This window comes from Sander lucioperca, chromosome 11 (genome assembly GCF_008315115.2).
Source record: "Sander lucioperca isolate FBNREF2018 chromosome 11, SLUC_FBN_1.2, whole genome shotgun sequence".
Taxonomy (NCBI): domain Eukaryota; kingdom Metazoa; phylum Chordata; class Actinopteri; order Perciformes; family Percidae; genus Sander; species Sander lucioperca.
Window position 1 is genome coordinate 12055451 of NC_050183.1, and position 22700 is coordinate 12078150.

Sequence of the window (22700 nt, forward strand, 5' to 3'; positions counted from 1 at the left end):
AAGCATTGATCTAGACACGCAGACCTGTCAGACCAGCAGTTTTCTGTAAAACTATTACTTCGACATATCCAGACAGGGTACTAAAAAGTTAAAGACAATTCTTTCTTGCCATTTGAAATTCTGTTTTATTTGTTACCTGTTCTCTATTATATCATCCGACTGTCACAATATTCAAAGATTACTTTTGTAAAAAGTACTTCTTTCTTTTGAGTTTCTCATCACCCACAGGAGGTCACTATTGAACATTAAAGTCCAAAGAAAGCCTGTGTGCATTTCTTTTGGTAAAATGTCTATTGTTGTATCTATTGTATCTTTCAGGAAGGATCATGTGAATGGACACACAATGTACCTGAATATTCTCAAAACATCACCAAAATCAAGAGCTTTTTGAACAAAATGACCTTTAACAGTTCAGTGATGAATCAGTCATACAAAAGAAATAGATTTGCATGTGATTGTTGTGGTCAGTCATACAAATACACTTTAGAGGAATATTTCAGAGGTCCTGAATGAGACTAAACTAGTTTTCTTGAGAAATAGACCAGAGAATTATCTTATATTGATGTGTTACTGACATGTTGGAAATGTTTAATTCACTTTTATTTAACTGGTATTTGTACAAAATTAGACAAAACTTGTCTGTGTCTGTGAAACCACCACATGTTGAGGTATTTTAAACATTTCACCATATACAGAATACAATGTGCATTCATATCTTGAAAATAATGATTAGGAATTGATTTTTATATACAAAAAACATGATCAAAGACAAACTTTTCAAAAATACACAATTTCTCAAAATTTCTTTGTCATTCTCTAGTTTTGACTGAGCCCTAGCTGTCATTACATTTGAAGGCTCTGACCTACATACTCCATCAAAACTTTGGGGTTTGGGGGGCCTGTGTCTGACTGACAAATTATGTAACTTTCAAGAGAAACAATCCAACATTTACTCCCACTTAACACCATGATTGGCCAGCTATGCTGAGCCAGGAGCCTGTATCTGAACTGACACAAATATTCTGTCCCTTTTCATGTGTGCAACACTTCCTGTCTGAAAATGTGCGCTGTTATCATATTTAAATTTCACATCTCTCTATGACGGCCGGCTCTTCAGTGTGAATGTTTGGAACAACTATAAATACTTTTTTTCTCGATTCTTGATGTTATACCTATACTAAGCTTTGCCAGACCCTCTTCCAAAGCACGCTGAAGGAGGGTCTGGCTACTCCACATAGCATTCGGGGATGGAAGGAAAATGTGCTTAAATGGCATTTCTTTAAACCAATCAGAATCGTCATGGGCGTTGCTAAACGCTGCACAGAGCCAACAATTCCAACACAAAGAAAGCGGAAGTAAATAGAAAATACATGCATCCGGCGGAATTTCCTGCACGAACTAGCTTTGTTATAACCCATATACAGTAACCCAACCCGGGGCATCCTGACCACGGCCTGTGCCCAGCAGGCCCATTCAGTAATTCATCCATTGTTTATCCTTGATTAAAAAAATCCTTTTATAGGATCAGAAAACAATTATTTTTTAAAGATTATTTTGTTGGCGTTTATTTATAGGTCAGATTAAGACAGGAAAGTGGGAGAGAGAGGGTGAATGACATTAAGCAAAGGGCTGCAGGTCAGAACCGAACCTGCGGTTGCTGCGACAAGCACTGAGCCTCATGGGGTGCACGCTCAACCAGGTGAGCTAACCAGGCGGCCCATCAAAAAACAATCTTAACTTAATTAAGTTGTTGTCTAGTGTTAGTCTGTGTAATAAAAGAAAAAACAGATTGTGTCCTTAAGAAGGTAGTGCTGAATAAAGGTCACTACAGTAGATCAAATCATTTTGATGGCTTCCCATTTATGAACACCTGTACTAATGGAGCTTACTAAAACAAATGTTTGACCAATGTTACAAATTACTTTAACTTTGTTAGCACCGTTTCTGTGTTTTGGTAGTGCCCTTGAGGACAATGTGAGGTAATCCAACAGCCCATTTATCACAGGGCCAGTACTGCAGTCCAGGCAGAGAGTAGGGTATCTCATAGTTGGCATCCAGGTAAGCTATCAGGGTGCTGCCGTAGGCCACAGCTGTCACAATCAGAATATGCCTGGAGTAAAAAGATAATGGAGATAGATACACATGTACATGTCATTGAAAGAAACAACGACTAATTTGTTCTACATTGAAGATCATTTTCTGAATGGATTATGCTCATAGTGAACACTTTTCTTTTTCCAGTGAATGAATAGCTGAGTTCTTACAGAATTTGTAGGGAGGTGTTTGAATGATGGGCGTAGGAAACAGGGTTGGAAAGGAAACAAGTAACCCAGGACTTACCAGATACCGTGCAGGTAGCAGAAGTTTAGCCTTTGCCAGAAACTGCAGCCAAAACGGTCACTAATCCAGCAGGAGATGGCAAGCACCCACAGAGCCACAGACACCTTGGCCAGTCGCAGAGCCTTTCGGTCGGTGCAGCTGAGAAAGAGAGAAAACTGGTTATCATAAAGGATCAAAACTGCACCAAAAACAGTTACAGATGACTGAAACATCAGAATTTTCATACCATCTCATCTCGACAGCCAGAACGTAAAGCATATGGAGGCCAAAGCAGTTTAAAACGTAGGCGTTGGCTGTAGGTTTTACAAATGATGACACTGTTGTGATGACAGTAACCACTAGGACGAGGCTCGAAAATGTGGACCTATGGATGAACAGAAAAATATAAGCTGTGAGGCAAAGGTTTGAAAGTTTGAAGCCATTTTGCGTCTCTTCCAGTGATATTCTGCAGGTAAACCAGAACTCTCAGGTGCTGCTGTTGATAAAAACTGCACCTGAATTTCAGTATTTAGTTAACGCTTGAGATGAAGACTTCCTATCACAGCAGATCAATGACACTCCTCTGCACAGATATTATTCAAAATACTACAGCACATTACGCAAAACCTGAGATGTGGGTTTTCTTAAACCTGCAATAAGTTATTTTTCTGGCTACTTGGGGGGAAGCAAGTTGTGAACACAACATTGACATATCATCACTTTCTAAGTTGACATGGCTTTACCTTGTTAGCAAACAGTTGCTACATATCCAGCAGTTATGGAGCAACATTAGCATTAGTTTTAAGTGGTGTTTCTGGCCACCTGACAAGTCCAAAGATTGCTTTGTTTTTAGCTCTGATTTTGGTCTCCCCCCACTCTTGAGGGAAATAAGTAATCCATCATTCAGGAGGACCAACCCATGACTTTGAAAAACCAGAAACTTAACGTGAGGTTCTTGAGTCAAGGCTTTGGGATTATTTTCAGGTGCTCATCAAGTTTGTATTCATTCTTCCCCACCTTGTGGTGAAATATTTATACAGTGGAGTGGGTGGAGCGTCATTCTTTCACAATAGTGAGAGTCCCTTTCTGTCACATTCAGGTGAAGACAGCAGCACCACATTGTGTTTTAATGACTCCAGTTGGGGCTGTCAAACAGGCTCCACAACCAGCACAGGTTGGGTTTCAGAGTGGCATGCCTCAGAAACACTCTGTCATTGTTTGTCTTTTTCAGTTTTATTAAAGGATTATCAAGCTGTGTTTGAGTCCTTAGTAACACATAGAGATGAATAAAGACAGAAACAAACACCTTGGACTAATTGATCTGTTGTTGGGTTAATGCTGAGGTGGCTTTACCTTTCTTTTATAAAAGAAGGGAAAAGTCTGCGGGGGAACCAGACAGCATATCCCAACGCCAACACCCACAGGATGGACAGCTCATCCAACATCTGGCCAACGAAACTAAGGGTCATGTGGAAGTATGCTGAGAAGAGCCCTATAAAAAGAGAGTCTTTTTTAATGTAAAACAATTCATGTTTAGAAGACAAAGCACAGAGGGACCAAAGAAAAAGGACATAGGGGGAGAGGAAGACATATAAGGAATGTAAAGTCTAAAGTTTTAGACCTATCCTCTGATTCTGTAAACCAGTGGTTCATAATCTGGTGACCACAAGTGATTGAAAGATACATCTGATGACTAACGAGAGGAAAGAAGCAAAAACATTATTTTGGTTACACAAATCTATGCTTATTCTCACAAACCCTCTAAATATTGCTTTTTTCCTCATAAATTACGGGAAAATTTTACTTTTCATTTATTCACATAAAGCACGGGTAAATCCTCTTTGATGAAAATAGTTATAACTGAGTAATCGATTATCAAAACGGGTTGCTCATTATTACAGATCTAGTTGGAAGTTGCTGGACATTGTTTTGATTTAATTGGTCAAAAACTAAAAAGTTAGGGAACCGCTGCTTGTGAAGCATTATAAAAGTCAGCTTAGTTTGTTTCATAACATATTTTAGTCAAAATGAATGTCTTGGAGACTTATGTAGGTTTATCTCTAGTTTATAGCACAATGCTGGTGTTCCTCAGGGGTCGATTTTGGGTCCACTTGTGCTCTGCAGGTATAATGTTCAATCTGTGTATGCAGGATGTACGCTGACAACACAGGGATTCAGGCTCATGTTAAATCATAACTGAACCAACAACTCACAAGAATAATGATTCAAAAGACTCATGCTAATGTAAAGAAAAACAGACTTTTCTTGAGATTTAAATGAGATACTGTATATTAAATGATGAGAGACACATAGAGATAAACATGGAATTTATAAATAAAGAAGAAAAAAAGGGTGACTGACCTACAAATATCATCATGGTCCAGACCATGTGAATCGCCAGGTTCCTCTCTTTGGCATAAGGGTGCAAAAGGTAAAGCATGATGGGAGATATAATGAAGAAAAAAAAGCTGCTCATCTGCAAGGAAAACATCAATCAACCAATAAAACTGTGAGATCACGAAAATTAGACATGTATTTCTTATTCAAAAAGCTAAACAAAAATTGAGTTTAACTAGCTTGATTATAGATATTATTTTGCTAGATAAATGAAGATAAAGATGTATTGACATAAAGGCTGCAGTACTTACAGTGTTGAAGTACTCCACTACATGTTCAGAGTATTTGTAGTTGTCTTCACACCAGTCGATTTCTGAACTCTCATAGGAGAAAACTCCTGCCATCTTTTCACTGGAGTAGACACCTGTCAGACAGAGCCACTGATTTATTAAAGCACACCTGCAGCCTTTCAGTCTTTTGTGTCAGTTGTTCTTGATGAACTGGGTGTCAATCCAGGAGGCTTGTCAAAGTGTTTGTATAGGTGGTTTATGGAAATCAGTTTCAAAAGCTGTATTTATATTTGTATTCAAATGTGGCTTTGCACCCTTTCTCAGAATGTTCACGATAGTCATTTAAATAGTCGTTTAAATGTACTGTGAGAAAGGGAAAAATAACAATAAACCACAAGACTTTCTGACTATGTGTCTTTTGTATTGTAGTGTATTTTTGCTGAGAATAAAACAAAAAAAATAAGTAAACTAACAAGGGACAAACTGATCCTTTGCTTAAAGGGTCATTGCAGTGATTTAGCATTGTACTTTTATAACGTTATTGGGCTTGTCAGAGACAGATTAAAGTACCAAAAGTATAAGTACTCATTATGCAGAATGGCCCATTTCATAATAATGTGATATATTATTGTAGGTATTGATGAAACGGAAGACTTTGCACAACTGTTTTCACAGGCTGAATAAGTCAACTGATCTTAATGTATAACATTGATGGACTGCCCCTTTATTGCTTTTACAGCCCTGATATCAATTTGACATGTAGTCACTAGTATACACCACATGATTACACATTTTACATAAAGTGTTTCCTTCATGAAATAGTACAATTTGATATTTTATTATATGATGTGATGAAAAATACTGTAGTTAATTGAGATTCAGATATTCATGACAACTAAACTAAAAATATGTTTGACTATACAGACAGTAGAGCTTCTAATATTCTGTCCCCTTCATGTATGTAAATAGGGAGGATATCTTTTATGACTATGACTGATTCATTATACTTGTGGAACAGATGGGTATTTATGGGATGCATTGTTGTCAAGTACTATGCAACTATGTTTCAGTTTTTTACTATGTCTAAAATAATTGATAGATACATACAAATTGTGTATTTTATATTGCCGTAATTATTTCCTGTAACATGCTGCCTGAAGAATGTCACTTTTCAAGCCCCTGGAGGGTTTTAGGCAATTGTCTTTCAGACTCCCTTGCAAAATACATATTGTATTTTCAAATATATAGGCTATATAGTGTATATAGTCTATGAAGAAAGAAAGTAAGAAACAAACAAACAACAAACACCTATCAAAATAATACAGTCCAGTACAACACCACATTTACCTATTACCATAATATTAAACAATTATTTACCCCTTTCCGACAATGTCATACACTTTACACTGTAAAGTAAAGGTAGATGTTATTGCAGAGCTGTACCTAATAAAGTGGCACTGAGTGTAAACAGTATAGAGCATACAGTGGATATGACTTGATTGAATATTGGATTGTGGTTATGTCATAGTAAATCAAATATGCATTATTATAAGATTATTATGTTAATTCATGACACAAGGACACAATAAACTCACTATTGATCACCACATGCATTCTCAGTCACTACAGGAACAACAACAGCAATATTCTAGTGATTTCTGTGTGACAGTTTCACACCTTTTCTTGTCAAAAAGAGCTATGCTAGTCTAATTCTTCCTAGTCTAATAATAATAATAATAATAATAAATAACGTGTTAATTTATGGTCTAATTTATCAGAAATTATTGGATCTTACCTCCAGTGCTGCAGTTGTCCAGTCTGTCAGTGTTGCTCTGCTCCAGGTGGTACAACAGGTGCATCGAAACGCTCCCAATCCTCTTGCACGAGATTGTGACGTAACTCATAAGCGTGCTGAACGGTTTAACATCTCTGGGCCGACATGTCAACTGAAGGAATGTCTGGAATGGACTCACTTTTTTTTTTAACTTTTGTTCACTTACGATAATCAGAGTCTTTGAGTATTTTAGCATAATTATCCCGCATTTTTACGAATTGATTATTTACATGATCATAAGCCGACAAAAAGGACATGGAACGGACTGATTACAGCAATAGGTGTTACAATGAGCTGCTGGATTCAGGTCTTCTCTAGAAAGGAGGTTCAACCGGTCCACCTGCTTCCGCAGGCCAACGCCAGCGATGCACTTTTCAAAATAAAAGCATGAACGTTATGCGTGAGCGAAAGAACAGGTAGGCTATGGTGTGTGTGTGTGTGTGTGTGTGTGTGTGTGTGTGTGTGTGTGTGTGTAAAAGCTACATATTTGCGTTAGAAATTCAGTGGTGGTAGAAGTAGGCTATTCATATCTTTCACTTACTGTAAGTAAAGGTAGCAATGTATTCAAATTTTTTGTCAATTAGCCAAAATACATATGCATTAGCATATTAACTAAATTTACTTAGAATAGCCTACTAAAAGGCTAAACTTATGCAAACTGGCACTGTTTTACTGTCATATTAATAATATGTATACTATTAGAGAGTGTGAATTAAGTACAAATCAGCAATACCAATGTTCTGACTTTCTGACCTTTTCAAGAAATATTTTTATTCACACAGTCATTAATTAAACTTTGCTTTACATACAGTAGGCTATATAAATTATATTATTACTTGTAATTGCCAAAGTTTCTGAAGTGCTACATTGAAGCACAAGAACAAGAAGAAAACATATATACATAGTTACAAACTGCACTTTTCCTTTTTATTATTTATTTCTTCTTCTTGACTTTACCATGTGAACATTTCAATAAAAAAAATGTTTAAAAAAAAAAAACAAACAAGAAAGAAAATCAATTAAGTGTTACAACTCTTTATTTTTCCATACAAAAACAGATATTGATTAATGTAAGTGAATTACATTATTTTACAAAATCAACAATTTAAAAAAAGAAAAATGCAAAATTGGCAAAGTTAATAAGTCACCTCTTTCTTACTGATGATACCACCAAAACCAGTGCAAACGTCCTTGAGGTAAAAATATGAAAATATATTTCTTTTCTTTTATTGAGGTGAAAAAATATATGAGAAAATACCAACAATATTAGTAATAATCAATGATCAAAAGTATTGTCCCTGTCATGTCTTTGCTTGATCTGAAGCAGGTTTGTTATGGTGCAAACATCAAGTTCAATATAATAAAAATAAAAAAAATATTTATTATTATTTGATTTTATGCTGTTGTCTTAATCACGAATACTGAGCAGTATTGGACGTTGCTCTGGAGAAAAGCTTCTGGAAATTTAAACACTGTAGACACCACAAAGTAATGTTCTCAACTTTAGCTTTGAGTCATTTTCAGTGAAGTAACAGCTCAAAGAAAGGTGTTGTGGGAGTGCAGGTAAGGTCAAAGATCTTGTTTCTATCATTCAGAACCAGAACAGATGAAACCTGAGCAGCTCTTTGCTGTGAAAAGGTCCACCCTTAAGTTTCCATTATGGACTAAAAGATCTACCACGAACAATTCACAGGCAGTTTTAGCGAACAGTGTTCACTGCTTTCAACAAAATACACATATTTCTCTACAAACATCGAAAAAGTCCACCAAGACAGATCAAGTCCTGTTCAAATCTTTTCCACATAGTTACCAGGGAAGAGACCTTCCCTTCCTCGAATCCTGCCCGTCCACCAGCCTGATGGATCTACAGAGAAATAGGCAGAGAGAAATATCATGAATCACTGTGGGACGTTTTCAAATGTCAATTTTCAAAATGTTATTGTCGTATGCACAGTAAGGAAAAATGTTTCCCTGTACAATGAAATTCTTCCTTTGCTGTCCACAGAATGCCAAACAATGTAAAATCTACAATATGTACTACAAATATACAAAATAAAACAATTTTAAAAGGCAGCATTTGAAAAATAAAGCAAAAATAATAATAAACAGTGCGAATGTAAACAGTGAAAGTTATGCATGTGCAAACTGAAAAAATGTAAACAGTCGAGTTTAGTCCATCACGTCAATCAACTGATTATTTATTTTGATCTCTTTTCACTCTCCATCTTGCTTTCCTTTCATCTACACACCTTCTTTGACGAGGTCGAACACTTCGCTGACCTCAAAGCTGATCTCGTCCGTGTCCTGGCCTACGTACTGATATATCGCCCGGCAGCGGGGCCCCTGGGGCCGAGGCTGTGGTTTAGGAGCAGGAGGAGGTCGCTGACTGATGCTCCTTTTCCTCTGCTTCCTGTGACAAAGAGAGAAAATGTGACAAAGGGATAAAAGGAGCTGATGAGGAGTTAGAGACTCGTAAAGCTTCTTTTAGGCTAAATGGTCAGACGGGGAGAGTCAAACCACAGAGAGCCCCTTTAGGTTTGTATATCTTCATTTGTGAAAGCTTTTCATGCTTTATCTTCATGTTTTCTTTATAAACAGTATGTACAGCACATAGAGAGCTGAATCATACCAGGACTTTGGTTTCTGTTTCAGAAGTTCACAACATTTAAAATAACAGACTACTAAACATCCAGCCTCAGAATATTGCGTGGATTGTGGGGCTGCTTAAAAATTCATGTGAGCTGTAGTTTTTTGTAAACTGACAAATTAATTGTTATTTAAATTATAATCACAAAAATGGTAATAATACAGAAGCAATTGTTGTAGTAAAAGCTTATTAATCTTAGAATGGAAAGTTAATCCCAGCAAGATATTTCTTTTTTTTTTTCCAGAAAGACAGATGAAAGAAACCCTCAATGAGAGATTGTATTTAGTTAAAGCATCAGTATGTTTTAAACAAAGTGCTTGTCAGAATGTGTCTGACAATTTCTGTAACTTTCAGAAACCAACAATCCAACATGTTTGCCCACTTCAGGCAGTGATTGGCCAGGTGTGTGGAGGTGTGAAAATAAGCAGGATTTGAACTCAAGCTCTATTTTTTATTCTTCCCACTTCTGTTACCTTTCGTGTGAAAACAAGTGCAACTCCATGCCTTTTAGGAGAGACCCCACATTTAAGGGATTATTGTATCTTATCTTGCTATGACAGAAGTTTTTATGCCCTATTTATTAACACTAAACAAACTAGTTTGTTTCAAGGCCTTTCCAGAAACTAGGGGAACAGCAGCTCACCTACAGTTGGAATCAGGACTTTCTATAAACAGGTTTATCTCTCTCACACTATTAAACACGCATTCATTTGTTTGGGCTCAGTGAGTGTTGAGCCTCACCCTGATGTGTCTTAACAACTCGAAAAGCTTGTGTGCACTCATTTCTTTGTGACTAACCCGCTCCACCCACACATGCCGTGATCATCCCTTCCTTCCCTTTTTTCACATCTCAAGGCAAGGCAAGGCAAGGCAGCTTTATTTGTATAGCACATTTCAGCAACAGGGCAATTCAAAGTGCTTTACATGAAAACAGATAAAAAAATTTAAAACAGATAAAATACAAGAATAAAAGTTACAGTGCAGTATAAGAAATAAAACATCAAGAGGGAATCTTTCGTACCCTGACATGCCCTGGTCAGGCACATTGAGGAAGTCCATGTTCCCCTGGTTGTGCTGGTTGTGGGCTGGGACTCGGGGGGCCCTCTGGGAACCTATTTTTGGTGGAGCTGTGCTGGGTAGCCGGCCCTGTTTGTGTGGGGACGAATATGTGTTATCTGATGGTTGGTTGTGAGGGACTCTAGAAACCTTGGCTGCTCCATTCTGGTGCGCTGGGGAGAGAGAAAATGGAACGAAAGTAAAGATAAAACCTCCAGATTTCAGTACCCAGCTGCTTCTACTCAGATATTATTTCAAATTTAAGTTATATAGTGGGTTTGAAATGGTAATGGTGGCAATTTTACTTAAATAAGTAGCAATACATCAAGTAAAAAGTACTATCAAAGCAGGCAGAATGACTCCTGTCAGTGTTATACTGTATTTTTGGATCCTTACTGCCCGTGATGTATATACAGCATATTTTTTTGTTGCTGGTTAAAGGCATACTATGTAACTTTTCCCTCTTCGGTCCCCCTACAGGTTGTCTCATTGGAACTACAGCTCGCGCGGCTGTAGTTCCAATGAGACAACCCGAAGAGGGCAATGTTACATAGTATGCCTTTAAAGTAAAGCTAATTTCTACTACTTTATATCCTGTTGGGTAGGTGAATCTATAACAATACGTCATATTGTACAAGATGATTATTTGTTTTGTCTGTAAAACCTTAATTTTCAAAGTAAGTTGTAACTATAGCTGTCACATAAATGTAGTGGAGTAAAACGTACAATATTTGAATATATAAGTTGTAACTTTACCTCTGCTGGCAACATTAATTCTTCCTCCACCACGAGACTGTTGAGCACTCTTTTTGGTTGGTTCTGGGGAAAAAAACGTTAGTTACAAATAACATTCGCATAAACAAGAATCTATGTATAGTTAGTTTCATCTTTGTAATCTTTCCTTTAATTTGCCATGCTTCTTCTTATTTCAAGGCTGTACTGTGTCATTATTTCTTTGAACTTACTGGAGGACTTGGGTAGACCATCCCCTACTGTGATGGTGAGGGTCTTCCCTCCAGGTTTGAGCTGGGCCAGGTCCCCTTGACCCCTCTGAAACACCACCACCCTGGAGCCTCCTCCACCCCAACCCTCCTTCTTCACTCTGAACTCTAGTCTGAGTAGGAAGAAAGTGTGTAAGTGATTTGTGTTTCTATGTACATATAGGCTTTCTGAGTGTGTAGGTTCCTCTACCTGTCAGCGAAGGAGATTGTCAGCTTTCTCTTGGTCACGTCCTCGTAGCGTTTCAAGAGCAGACTGAGGAACTCTGTCTTAAAGTTGGACTCCAGCAGACTGTCGTACTGGACCTCATGTAAGATGAAGAAATCATCCTGTCTCGTACTGAAGAGAAAAAAAGCCCATTAAGAGCTTCTAAAGCAAGATACAAAGAAACATAGGCTTTTTAAAATTTAAAATGTCTTTTTATGGCAGTAATAGCTGAAGTTAAAGATGTTAAAGCTGTGTCAAGCTGTACTGAAAGTAATTACAATGGCAATACTGGAACGAGTTTAGGTTTCAAAGGTTTCAAAGTTTAAGGGCTGAGTGAAGTTGAAGTGTCAGTTTATGTGAAAAGTCCTTAATGGCAGTGGAAGATGTATTTAGATTGTATGTTAAAGTTGTTTACATAGTTAATAATGACTTTGCGCTGGGTATGGAGCGCCGCGGGCTGCCAGCCATGACGGAGAAAGAAAAAAAAAGAAAAGAAAATTCTGTGAATTCTCAGTTCAGCAGAATATGTTCATTTGCTATATTTACTCTTGCAGCACCAGTGACTTCTCACACAGTGGTTATCACCCGACAAAGCAGCATGCTAGTTCTTGTATTTTCCACCACAGCTTCAACCACAAATGTCAAATGTTACTATTACCAGGTGTAGTTAAACATCTCTTGTGAGCTAGAGACCTACCTGAGAGAGACACCACTGATGCTTCCAAACTCCAGTTTTCGTTTCAGCACCTCTTTTATCTGTCCCTTCTCAGGTCCTTTCTTCACCTTCTCTCGCCCAATCAGATAGATGCCCTTGGGGGTCATGATCAAATCTCTCTTGATAGACTGGGTTGGGAGAAAAAAAAAGGAAGTGAGAACTGTGAACAATAACAGAAAGGAGAAATCCACAGAGAGCAATCCTATCTACTGTTTTAAAGCTTTAGAGCGAAACTTTTTCAAATTAATGAACGTTACATTCAAGCCATTGCCAAATGAGTTGCTACAAAGCTGATTAAGACTAGCAGCTCCACAAAACTCTCTCTGTATTTCTCAGTATGGCTATGTTCTGAAACATAGCACATATACATCTGAAAGCTTTTATCATGTGGACGCGCCGACAGTTTTGTTGACATTGCTTAGAATTCCTCATGGGGGCGGCAGAAACTACGCACTATAGCTTTAAAGGGGAAAGACTTGTGCTACATTTACTGTAAACATTTGTAACATAAAAACTCTAATTAATTCCAAATAAACACAACGATGCTTCGTGAAACTTCACCTTGAACCTGCGGTCATACTTGTTGACAGAATCAGCGAAGTCGATACGCTCCCTCTTGGTCAGGAACTGTCGCAGCTCAGGCCTCTGCTCCAGGCCGAGGTAGTCTCCGACAAAGTTTCTGTTGATGCTGTTCTTCCTCCGCTCCTTCGAGTTGTACAGGATGTCTGAGGCTGTGTTGCAAGGATGCACAAACAAACAAAATCAGAATCACACAACTACAAATGTGTAATTGTGGTAGGAACAATATGGAGAGTTTTTGTACTCACCCTCCTCTCTCATCTGTTCATACTTCTTCCTGGCAATGTATCTTCTCCAGGATTTCTGAATGATCCTGGCAAAAGTGTCAAACTTCCTCTCCCTCATCTCCTCCAGCAGGAAAAGCTGTGGAGCATACAAGGAATGAGTTTATATTTTGTCACTTATTTCTAGTATTGCATCAATTTGCTGTCTGTTAATTTGAACGTTTCTTTGTTAAACGAGCTCACAGAAATGTATCAGCACATCATTTGAAGTCCTTTAAACTGTATCTTTCCTGTATCCCATAGTGGTACTTCATTCACACAGTCTATGAATAGATTCTTATTGCTGATGTAGTCATGTTTAAGTGGCATTTTACTGTTGTTGGGTTGAAGCTAATGTTAAGTAGTTTTATTTGTAACAATGCATGATATTTTATAAGCTCATAACTCGTTTTTATGCAAGATCATTAATCTGTACATGATGAGTTAAAGTACAAAGTAGCATTAAATGGAAATATTAAGTAAAGTACAAGTAACTAAAATGTGCACTAAAGTACAGTATGTAAGTAAAAGCTAAAAGTTTCCACTGATTTATACAAATGCAAAGTACAACCTACACTGAAATATATAAAAAGCTTGTTACCGATTCAGGGTTCTTGACAAAGACCTTGGTGCGTCCCATCTGGTACTGGTCGTTATCCATGTTGACAGAGCGGAGGAGGTGAAGGACCCCCTGCTGCTCTGGACCCCTCCAACATGGCCATGTCTCAGCTGTCAGAATGGCATACCTGGATACAACAAGTGTACACACACATCAACCAAAAGTCACTTTGAGAGTGTGTCTGAGCTGTGTTCTTCTTTCTGGACGACACTCAGAAATGGATGCACCCTTTCAAAAAGGATTAAACTCACCTCATCATAAACTTGTTGAAGACTCTGCGGTATGCATATCCAGCCCTTCTTACACGAATGTTTTCCCGCAGTCCAAGGTATTCGACCTGATGCCTAGCCCTAAAAAAACAGATGGAATACCATTATTCATTAAGAAGGGTTTACTATGTGTTTGAGTGTACATGTTTGTCACCGTGAGGATGCTGACCTGCTCTCCTCCCAGTCTTTCGGTCTTTTTGTCTCATTGGGTTTGAGGCAGCGGATATAGTGCGGAGTGCATTTCATCAGCGTATTCACCAGATCATTAGCTTGTTTCTGTCAGAAAACAGTGCGTGATCGAATTCATTGTTACAGTACACCCAAAGAACTCTCTCTTTTATTGTGTTTGTGCATATTTAAACTGAGGGGGAAAATGAAGGCTACACTGATTGAAGTACTTCAAGTTATTCTCAGCTGAAACTCTCACCTTGATCTTAGAGCTGGCAGTGGTCGGCCTGCCTTTCTTCTCATTGTTGAGGTTTTCAGGGAACAGGCTACGGATGAAGTTACTGTAGAGACAAATTCAAGGGATTTCCTCACTGTATTTCTTAATTAAACTTATTATAAGTGATAACATCAGATCGGTGCAATAGGCTTACTATTCGCTGCTTTGCATGAGCTCAATGAGGTCAGGGAATAGCACATCCCGGTTTCTTTCACAGAAGCCGTTGATATCGTATGACACCTGCGATGACACCAGACATTACAACTGCTGTGTAAACTTTACAAACAGGCAAACATTATTTGTATTTAGTAGAGATAAAAAAACAAACACTTGCGTTTAATGTGTTCATGCAACAACAAATGTTTACTTCGTCTTGGTGGGACAAAAACCTCAATCACAACACACATCAGCCAGCAAGCCTTAGAGGCAGCAACACTACTGTTTCAATTAAATATAGTACATCATCTTGTCATTAATATTTCTGCTACAGGAGTGTCAGTTTGACTGATTTCAGGTTCCTACCTTGCCAGCGTAGTGGTGTATGACAAAGCCGGAGTTCCAGTTGTTGAAATGTTCATGCGTTCCCACGGCGGCCTGCAGTTTCTGCAGCAGAGTACCATCTGCACCTTCTCCTTTGGCATGCAAAGTGGCGCACACATCATCCAGCACGCTCATTACACCAGGAGGGTTCTGCAAGGAGAGGATGGTGTGGATGAATCTTACTGGAAACAAACAATCACCACTTGCAACTAATAATACACATTTGGAAATGTCTAGACAGAAAAAGAAAGATCCCTCATGCAAATATACAGTGTTTATTTGATATTAAGTAGGCTAAATAATAAAAGAACAAAATAACGACATATCCTATTGAAATAAAAGCCAAACACAACTCTGCTGTTTGTGATCACGCCTTTTTTCCTGACTATCTTTGGGAATCATAGACATGCTAGTTCAGTTAAGGAGAAGCACACTTGTTTCCTCTCATGAACCAATTCAAATTGATCTGTGTAAACCCTGTATTTATTTGTTGGTTTCTTGGTTGGTACTTGGTTGGTGATGCAGTTAAGAGCTTACCAATTTATTTTCAATGAGGTCGCACACAATCTTGTTGTTGAAATACTCGATGGGAGTCCATTTTATGCCCTCCTGCACATACTCTTCCTGAGACAAAATTAGAAGACATAATTAAGAAAGGAGCTCAAAAGAAAATTGATTAAAAAACATTTCAAGGCAGTGGGTTTGAAATATTCACAACCATATTCAGACTAGAATAAACAGACGCTCACTCTTTGTCTTTATCAAACAGAACCCCTTTGCATAGTGCAGATGTTGAGAGACACGGAAGACAAACCAAGACATTGTGGCAGAATTTACAAGAGCAATGAAAGCACTGTAACTACCTGCTCAGCCTTCAGAGTCAGTTCAATAAAGATCTGTTGCAGTTTCTCGTTGACAAAGTTAATACAGAACTGCTCAAAGCCATTTTTCTGCAGGGGGAGAACACAATCTAGTCAATGTCAGATTATCACCACGGTAAAACAAATCCTGCTGTGCTGTACCATCTGTAAAACTAACATCTGTTATTTTAGTGGCTGCATATAAATATGATGGAACTGTAAGTTGTAGGAGGACTAACCTGGAATATCTCAAAGCCGTAAATGTCAAGTACTCCGATACTGAATTCTTCGTATGGTTTTTGAATGGCTTTATTTATGGCCTGGAGATGACGGACGAGGTAAAGGCAGAAGGAAAGTATTAAATACAAAAGCATTTATCTCAATGTTTGTATGTATCTCAGTAAAAAAAGGATGTCATGATCATTTAATCTGTTTTGTTGCTACTGAAATAAAAAGTTACCTACCTCCACTAGGTAGTCAAAGAGTCGTGCATAGAGGGCTTTGGCCAGGGCGTCTCGCGTGTATGTGGCCTGCTCTGTGTTAAGGGTCACATTAATCGACTCATTCTTCCCTGACCACTTCCGGCTGGTCAGCTTGTCCTGCAGACGGTTGGGATCAACACCCAGCAGATAGGCGGGGAAGGCAAGCACTGGAGCATACAAAAGTAAAGTATTTCAAATCACCACACATACATCAATAATGCATTTTTTTTAAGGCTTGTGGTAAAGATTCAGACATGTTCAGCTTCAAGATTAAAAATGTACAGACTGCCTGAGTATGTATCTTTCTGCAGTAAATGTAGACGTAACTGAATCTAGTCTGCAGTAGCTTAAATTTTACAATTCTAGTCAGCGACTGTGGGATAGTAAATTTGCCATCCTGGATGTAAACACCAATTATCTATTGTGCAGAGAATCCCCAGGCAGCAAGCGAAGGAGAAGATAAACAAGGGTGGTACTGATGTGCACAGCCTCTATCAATTAGCAGGATGTCTGCCATGGGACTGCTTTGTCATGGTGAGCTCTAATTTTCTCATATCCCTTGGGGAGAAAACAGGAAATTTTATATGCCAGGTGGGAATGTTTGTGCACATGCATGGATGAGTGAATCCATTGTGTCTGATGTGTTGTGTCTGAATTGTCTCACTCACAGTCCGTGCTCTCCACCTGCCCATAGTTGCCTGCTTCTATGAAGCTGATGTTTCCCAGGTGGAGGATACCTGCGACGATTTGCAGCACCTGAGTCTGGTCGTCTCCTGGGATCCCAATCACCTGCATGGCTTCCTGGAAACCACAACACAAAAGCAGACAGTGAGGGTAGCAGTTTGTAGCTGTCCCAACAACAAACATGTGTGAGATGCATTGGAGATATATACTGTATATATATATATATATATAAATTAATATATATATATATATATATATATATATATATATATATATATATATATATATATATATATATATATATATATATATATATATATATATATATATTATTTTTATTATTATTAAAACTTATGTTCTTTTTGGTTGGGGAATATTAAGATACTATAGCAGTGGGTTCCTTTAAGGCGGGATTGCCAACCGGACAAAGCAGGCAACTCTCCCTGGGCCACAGACCTCCATCAGGCCCCCTCAAAAATTCCCAAGATCACTGTGTAGCAATTATAGACTATAGACTATAGCATTTGGTTTATGGCAAGTAGTCTCCCTCTTGTTGGGAACCACAACTTTTCTCCAGTATATTTGTACCATAGTCTCTTGGAAGTCTTTGCTGTCGTTGGTCCCATCCACCTTGTAGGTCCCAGACTGGTTGAGGTAGTAGTAGTAGTCTGGGGTCATGAGGCCCAGGCCCTCTTTCTGCTGAGCGTTGGCGCCCTCTATCATCTGGAAGACAACAGTGCAGGCAGAAGAACAGATAAATATGAATCTTTGAGGCAGTGGGCACCAAAAAAAAGAGCAATAGTTCAATTTCATCAACATGTAATTGACTGAATGAAATGTGAGCCATTAATGTTGAGCTAGTTTTCCCAAAGAAGGATTTTTTTAAAGGCTGTGACTCCGACCTGATAGTAAATGTGGAAGTTCCTCTCGTTCTCATTCTGGCTCACCACCCTCGACTTCTCCAGCAGGAAGTTAGAGATTTTGCCACCGTCTGGCTCTCCTCCTCTGCTGAACTGAATCTCAAAGTATTTCCCCTGGTAGATGCAAAAATCAGAGGTGGCAAACAGGCTGTCAGTAAATCTGTCAAATCTGGTCAACTCAGGCCAACAGTTGCAAAGTACGCCTACAAAGGTAATTTCCCCTCATTGTACACTCATCCTGACACAGTGCTAGAGCCTTATTAAACAATAAATGAATGAATGTTGTTGTTGTCTTATGTTATACGTGGATGTGTGCAATATAGTTTTATATATATATAGAGTATATATAGAATCAACATTTCTTAAAGAACTGCTGTCAGGATGAGACAGTGCTCAAACATTGCAGCATTGTTTCAGATTAAAACTGTGACCTCCATTGTTGCTACATCCGTATGAGAGGGGAAATATTCTGCATACATCTATCTGCATTAACCCGTACAAAAAAAACCCTATTGTGCTACATCACAACACATTCTCACACCCATCAACAGTGACAGGAAACTTTACAAATTGATTTCTTGCACTAAAGCTGCACACATGCACATTGATTGTGGTTTATGGTGTGAAATTAAAGCATCGGGACCCCACTGATGAGAAACAATAGGGGATTAAAGGAAATGTATTTTAAGCAAACCGCTGTTACTGCTGCTAGCTGTTAGGCTGCTAGCCTAAACAATACTTCTTTGGTGCTTTGTAATGCCACAATCACCACTAATAATAATAATAATTGTATTATTGTGTATTTTTAATACCCTTTTCTACAGTCTGTGCATACTGTACATTCAAAACACTTACATTTTCAAATTTTCAACACTTTTTTCATTTTTCCCTTTTGGATCTCTGGATTTATAATCTCTTTGGATAACATGACCAGTAACTTTTGTTATGTTTTGATTAAGCTAAAAAAAAAATTAAGAAACACGATCAACTGAAAAGATTTGATTATTTCTCTGTCTAATGTGATTCGGGACTGTTGGTCGGATAAAGTGTCACCTATTTTGGAGATTTTTCAATGATTTTTGACATTTCATACACCAACGATAATCGATTAACATTAAAACATAATGGGCAGACCTAATTTATAAAGAAAACATCATTAGTTCACAGACAGCAGTATGAGAAAGCAGCTTCTAATGGAACAAAACTGTAATGCTGTCGTTTTTAAGTGTTTAAAAAAATAATATTTGAAATGGGTGATTCTTCTTATTGAGATTGAAAGTTAATTGGAAACAGCAGTTGACCAAACAGTCTCCATTTATTAACTATTCTGGAGCGTTCAGTGGTATCATACTATCTTCCTGAGTTAGCCCAAGATTAAGATATTTTATCAACTGCTTAAAGAAAGTTAAAGAATGAACTTTTTATTCAATTTATTTTAACCCAACATGTGTGATAAGTCCTTAATGTGCAAAAAAAATAAATAGAAATGTAGCTCTAATGGGTTAAACATAAACTACCAGGATCATACAAGTGAGATCTGAATATACAGAATGCGGTATGGTAAAGACAGAGAACGTATAATTTGAAGTTATGACTATCAACTTTTGTATCTGCTTGTCTTGAATTGTTTATTGTTTATTGTTCATTAAGGATCCTCATTAGTCATCGTTGTAGTGAAGACTATTCTTCCTGGGGACCGACACAAGACAAACACAAACAAATATTATAAAGCAAAATACATATTGTTGTATCAGAACAATGAAAACATCCTGGATTTTATAAAACAAAAGGCACAGTAGCATGTTTTTCATGTTATAAAAACAAAACAGTAACATGAAATAAAATATATAGTTATTTGGTCTAATCTGTTTATTTTCTAATATGTCGATGGGTTCATCTCTCTTTCTAGTCACGTGGTTCAATGTATGTAAGTCAATGAAATGCAAAAACTACTATATTTATTATTTCTCTGTGTTATTTAAAACACAAGTGAGTAACAGAGTCATGATTATATGTTGTTAAATTCTTCTGTGTTTATTTATTCGTATTTACTGGACACTCAGTACAACCGACTTCCACATTGTTGATGAGATGGTGTGGTCATCTCGGTTAGTCTGTGTTGTCAGGTTGTAAATGTTGTTCTTTTGTTTGAATGATTTTCTCTCTTAAAAAGAAAACAACACTCCTTGCTAGCAGCTCTGTGACCTCATGGTGGCACTAAAGAAAAATGATTCATCCTCTGGGCTCCATTAATGTCTGTGCAAAATAACAAGGCCAGTGGTTGTTGAGCTATTTCATTCATTGCCATCTATAAAGCTATACTGCTAAAATGGCTAAAAAAAATCAGTAAAAACTTCAATAACAAAAATAAATGTAAACATTTACAACGTTATGACAGGGAAGCTCCTATCACATGTGGTGAACCTTGTCAAATACTTCTTCTTCTTCTTATTATTATTATTATTATTATTATTGACAATAAACAGTGTGAGATCAATAAGTAAAAAATGGTTTTAATAATTTAAACTCTTTACGTCACGTCTGCAGTACATAGGTGTTAAAGTAAAGATCTTACTCACAAAACGACTGGAGTTGTTGTTGCGGACTGTCTTGGCGTTACCAAAGGCTTCCAACAGAGGATTTGACTGTAGTATGATGTCTTTTACATGCTGCAACACACACACACACACACACACACACACACACACACACACACACACACACACACACACACACACACACACACACACACACATACATGCACACACACACACACACACACACACGCACACATGCACACACACATACATGCACACACACACACACACACACACACACACACACACACACACACAAACACACACATACACACACACACACACACACACAAACACACACATACACACACATACACAAACACACATACATGCACACACACACACACACACACACACACACACACACACACACACACACACACACACACACACACACACACACACACACACACACACACACACACACAGACAGACAGACAGACAGTGTGAGACACAACAGAAATAACTCATCACCACACTGGATATTTAAAGGTGTCCTTGATTCATTGTTTTTTTTGTGTCTACCTGAACTTTCGACCCTCCTCCAGATACTTTGGAAATGTAACCCATGATGTATTTGGCAGCCACTGTCTTTCCAGCACCGCTCTCACCGCTACACCATTAAAAATAGCACACAACACACCACAAAACAAAATAAAAATTACAGACTCTAATGTATTACACAGAATAATAACACTGAGAAGAAAAACAGGGCTGTTGTGATCACCTAATGATGACGCACTGGTTCTCTGCATCAATCATCATGTTTCTGTACATGTTATCAGACAAGGCGTAGATGTGGGGTGGATTCTCATATTGGGCCTACAGAGACAAATAAATAGAGAAAAAAGTTAATGGAGTATTCAACGACAGGGTGAACCATTGTACCACAAATATACAGTATATTGGTGATAAAATGATGAAGGGTTTTACTCACAGCTCCTTGGTAAAGTTCGATCTCTCTGTCAGTGAAATAGGGCATCTGTTTGAACGGGTTAACTGATATTAATACGGAGCCGATGTATGTCTGAGCGGGGAAGTTCAGGAGCGTGAAGATTGTGAATCATCTCTAGTACATTTCCAATATGCCTTACCAATATTGCCTTTTTGAGGCCAATATGGATACCAATATTTAATACTCTAGATATTTATTATTTTTATATATTTTTTAGATATTAATATATAATATATTCTGGTTGTTTAAAAAAAAAAAAGCATGGCATTAACTAACATTTTTGACTAATTTGATGAATATACGGTATATACTGAGTGGGACTTTGAGGGGAAGTCAGGTCAAGTCAAATTTACTTACAGGACATTTAAAAACCAAAGTGCTTTACAGAGAAACTTAAATGGCCTACAATTAAATAATAAAAACAAAAATACATAGATAAATGCAACAGATGAAATTAAAAGATGTTTAAGATGGCTCTGAGTCTTTAATTAAATGCTAAATTGCTAACATTTGCTAATTCAAACTCAGCACAAAGTAGAGTGGTCATAAACAAAAGTATAGGACAAATAAAATATTGACCTGATGTCGTCACAAGATTAAAAGTTAGAGGATCAGCAAAGTTATTACAATTCACAGTAATTCATCCAAAATTGTCGTGTCATTTCACTCAAACCCACAAATGTCAAACTCATGGTGGCGCTACAGGAAATGCCAGGGGATCACCAAAATTAGGATTCATCCTCCAGGGACTTTGAATGTCTGAATAAAATTTCTTGGCAATCCATCAAATAGTTGTTGAGATATTTCAGTCTGAACCAAAGCGGTGGGAATGACCAACAGACTGATGTCGGTATCTGAGCAATGCTGCTAGTCGGGCTAATAAATGACTATTTATCTGCAGGAAAATACTGAGGACATGAGTCCACCATGACTTCAGCATTTCTAAACACCTGTGCTACATCCCTGATCATTACATGAAGGTTAAACACTTTACACTTCCTGACTACTGTGATAAAAGCACCTAAAAAGTCTGTGCACGCCCTGCTAACACTAACCACCGGGATCCTTTACTTTCTGTAATGT

The 22700-nt window shown here is 37.8% G+C and overlaps 2 protein-coding genes and 1 long non-coding RNA gene across 5 annotated transcripts in view; 1 reads left to right on the forward strand and 2 right to left on the reverse strand.

The window, feature by feature from the left end:
* Positions 1 to 1781: 1781 nt before the first annotated feature.
* On the reverse strand, positions 1782 to 7108 carry acer1 (alkaline ceramidase 1). 2 transcript variants are annotated; one of them, XM_031308480.2, is made up of 7 exons: positions 6742 to 7108; positions 4968 to 5080; positions 4681 to 4795; positions 3673 to 3811; positions 2567 to 2704; positions 2341 to 2478; positions 1782 to 2110 (listed from the first exon to the last, which is right to left on the reverse strand). In XM_031308480.2, the coding sequence occupies exons 1-7, from the start codon at positions 6974 to 6976 to the stop codon at positions 1933 to 1935; spliced, it is 1056 nt and encodes a 351-aa protein (XP_031164340.2). In that variant the 5' UTR covers positions 6977 to 7108; the 3' UTR covers positions 1782 to 1932. The 2 variants fall into 2 exon arrangements, with proteins under 2 accessions (XP_031164340.2, XP_031164341.1); XM_031308481.2 differs by lacking the exon at positions 6742 to 7108 and adding an exon at positions 6324 to 6348.
* A 691-nt stretch (positions 7109 to 7799) lies between these two features.
* myo1f (myosin IF) overlaps positions 7800 to 22700 on the reverse strand; it is a 23047-nt gene continuing 8146 nt past the window's right edge. The window contains exons 3-28 of one of the 2 annotated variants that reach the window (XM_031308467.2): positions 21600 to 21689; positions 21390 to 21484; positions 21188 to 21275; positions 20645 to 20734; positions 18048 to 18179; positions 17734 to 17868; positions 17130 to 17262; positions 16444 to 16628; positions 16219 to 16299; positions 15983 to 16069; positions 15657 to 15743; positions 15102 to 15269; positions 14734 to 14819; positions 14562 to 14643; positions 14304 to 14410; positions 14117 to 14215; positions 13848 to 13992; positions 13232 to 13346; positions 12966 to 13135; positions 12387 to 12532; positions 11675 to 11821; positions 11449 to 11597; positions 11240 to 11302; positions 10449 to 10656; positions 9030 to 9190; positions 7800 to 8644 (exon numbers count right to left, since the gene is read on the reverse strand). In XM_031308467.2, coding sequence (XP_031164327.1) covers positions 8568 to 8644; positions 9030 to 9190; positions 10449 to 10656; positions 11240 to 11302; positions 11449 to 11597; positions 11675 to 11821; positions 12387 to 12532; positions 12966 to 13135; positions 13232 to 13346; positions 13848 to 13992; positions 14117 to 14215; positions 14304 to 14410; positions 14562 to 14643; positions 14734 to 14819; positions 15102 to 15269; positions 15657 to 15743; positions 15983 to 16069; positions 16219 to 16299; positions 16444 to 16628; positions 17130 to 17262; positions 17734 to 17868; positions 18048 to 18179; positions 20645 to 20734; positions 21188 to 21275; positions 21390 to 21484; positions 21600 to 21689 — 3126 coding nt within the window. In that variant the 3' untranslated portion in view covers positions 7800 to 8567. Of the gene's footprint in view, positions 8645 to 9029; positions 9191 to 10036; positions 10277 to 10426; positions 10657 to 11239; positions 11303 to 11448; positions 11598 to 11674; positions 11822 to 12386; positions 12533 to 12965; positions 13136 to 13231; positions 13347 to 13847; positions 13993 to 14116; positions 14216 to 14303; positions 14411 to 14561; positions 14644 to 14733; positions 14820 to 15101; positions 15270 to 15656; positions 15744 to 15982; positions 16070 to 16218; positions 16300 to 16443; positions 16629 to 17129; positions 17263 to 17733; positions 17869 to 18047; positions 18180 to 20644; positions 20735 to 21187; positions 21276 to 21389; positions 21485 to 21599; positions 21690 to 22700 lie in introns of those variants that run through there. The other variant, XM_036007471.1, reaches the window with a different exon arrangement.
* Positions 9216 to 10559, forward strand: LOC116056283. The gene is made up of 3 exons (XR_004898842.1): positions 9216 to 9315; positions 10038 to 10102; positions 10433 to 10559. It is a non-coding gene; the product is annotated as an uncharacterized LOC116056283 (long non-coding RNA).

Bases quoted from the DNA above. Each gene is read 5' to 3' on its own strand.
- acer1 (XM_031308480.2), bottom strand. From the start codon at position 6,976: ATGCTAAAATACTCAAAGACTCTGATTATCGTAAGTGAACAAAAGTTA. The intron at 4,796-4,967 runs GTAAGTACTGCA...TTTTCCTTGCAG, and splicing joins TAGTGGAGTACTTCAACACT to ATGAGCAGCTTTTTTTTCTT. The intron at 2,479-2,566 runs GTATGAAAATTC...TCTCTTTCTCAG, and splicing joins CTGGCTGTCGAGATGAGATG to CTGCACCGACCGAAAGGCTC.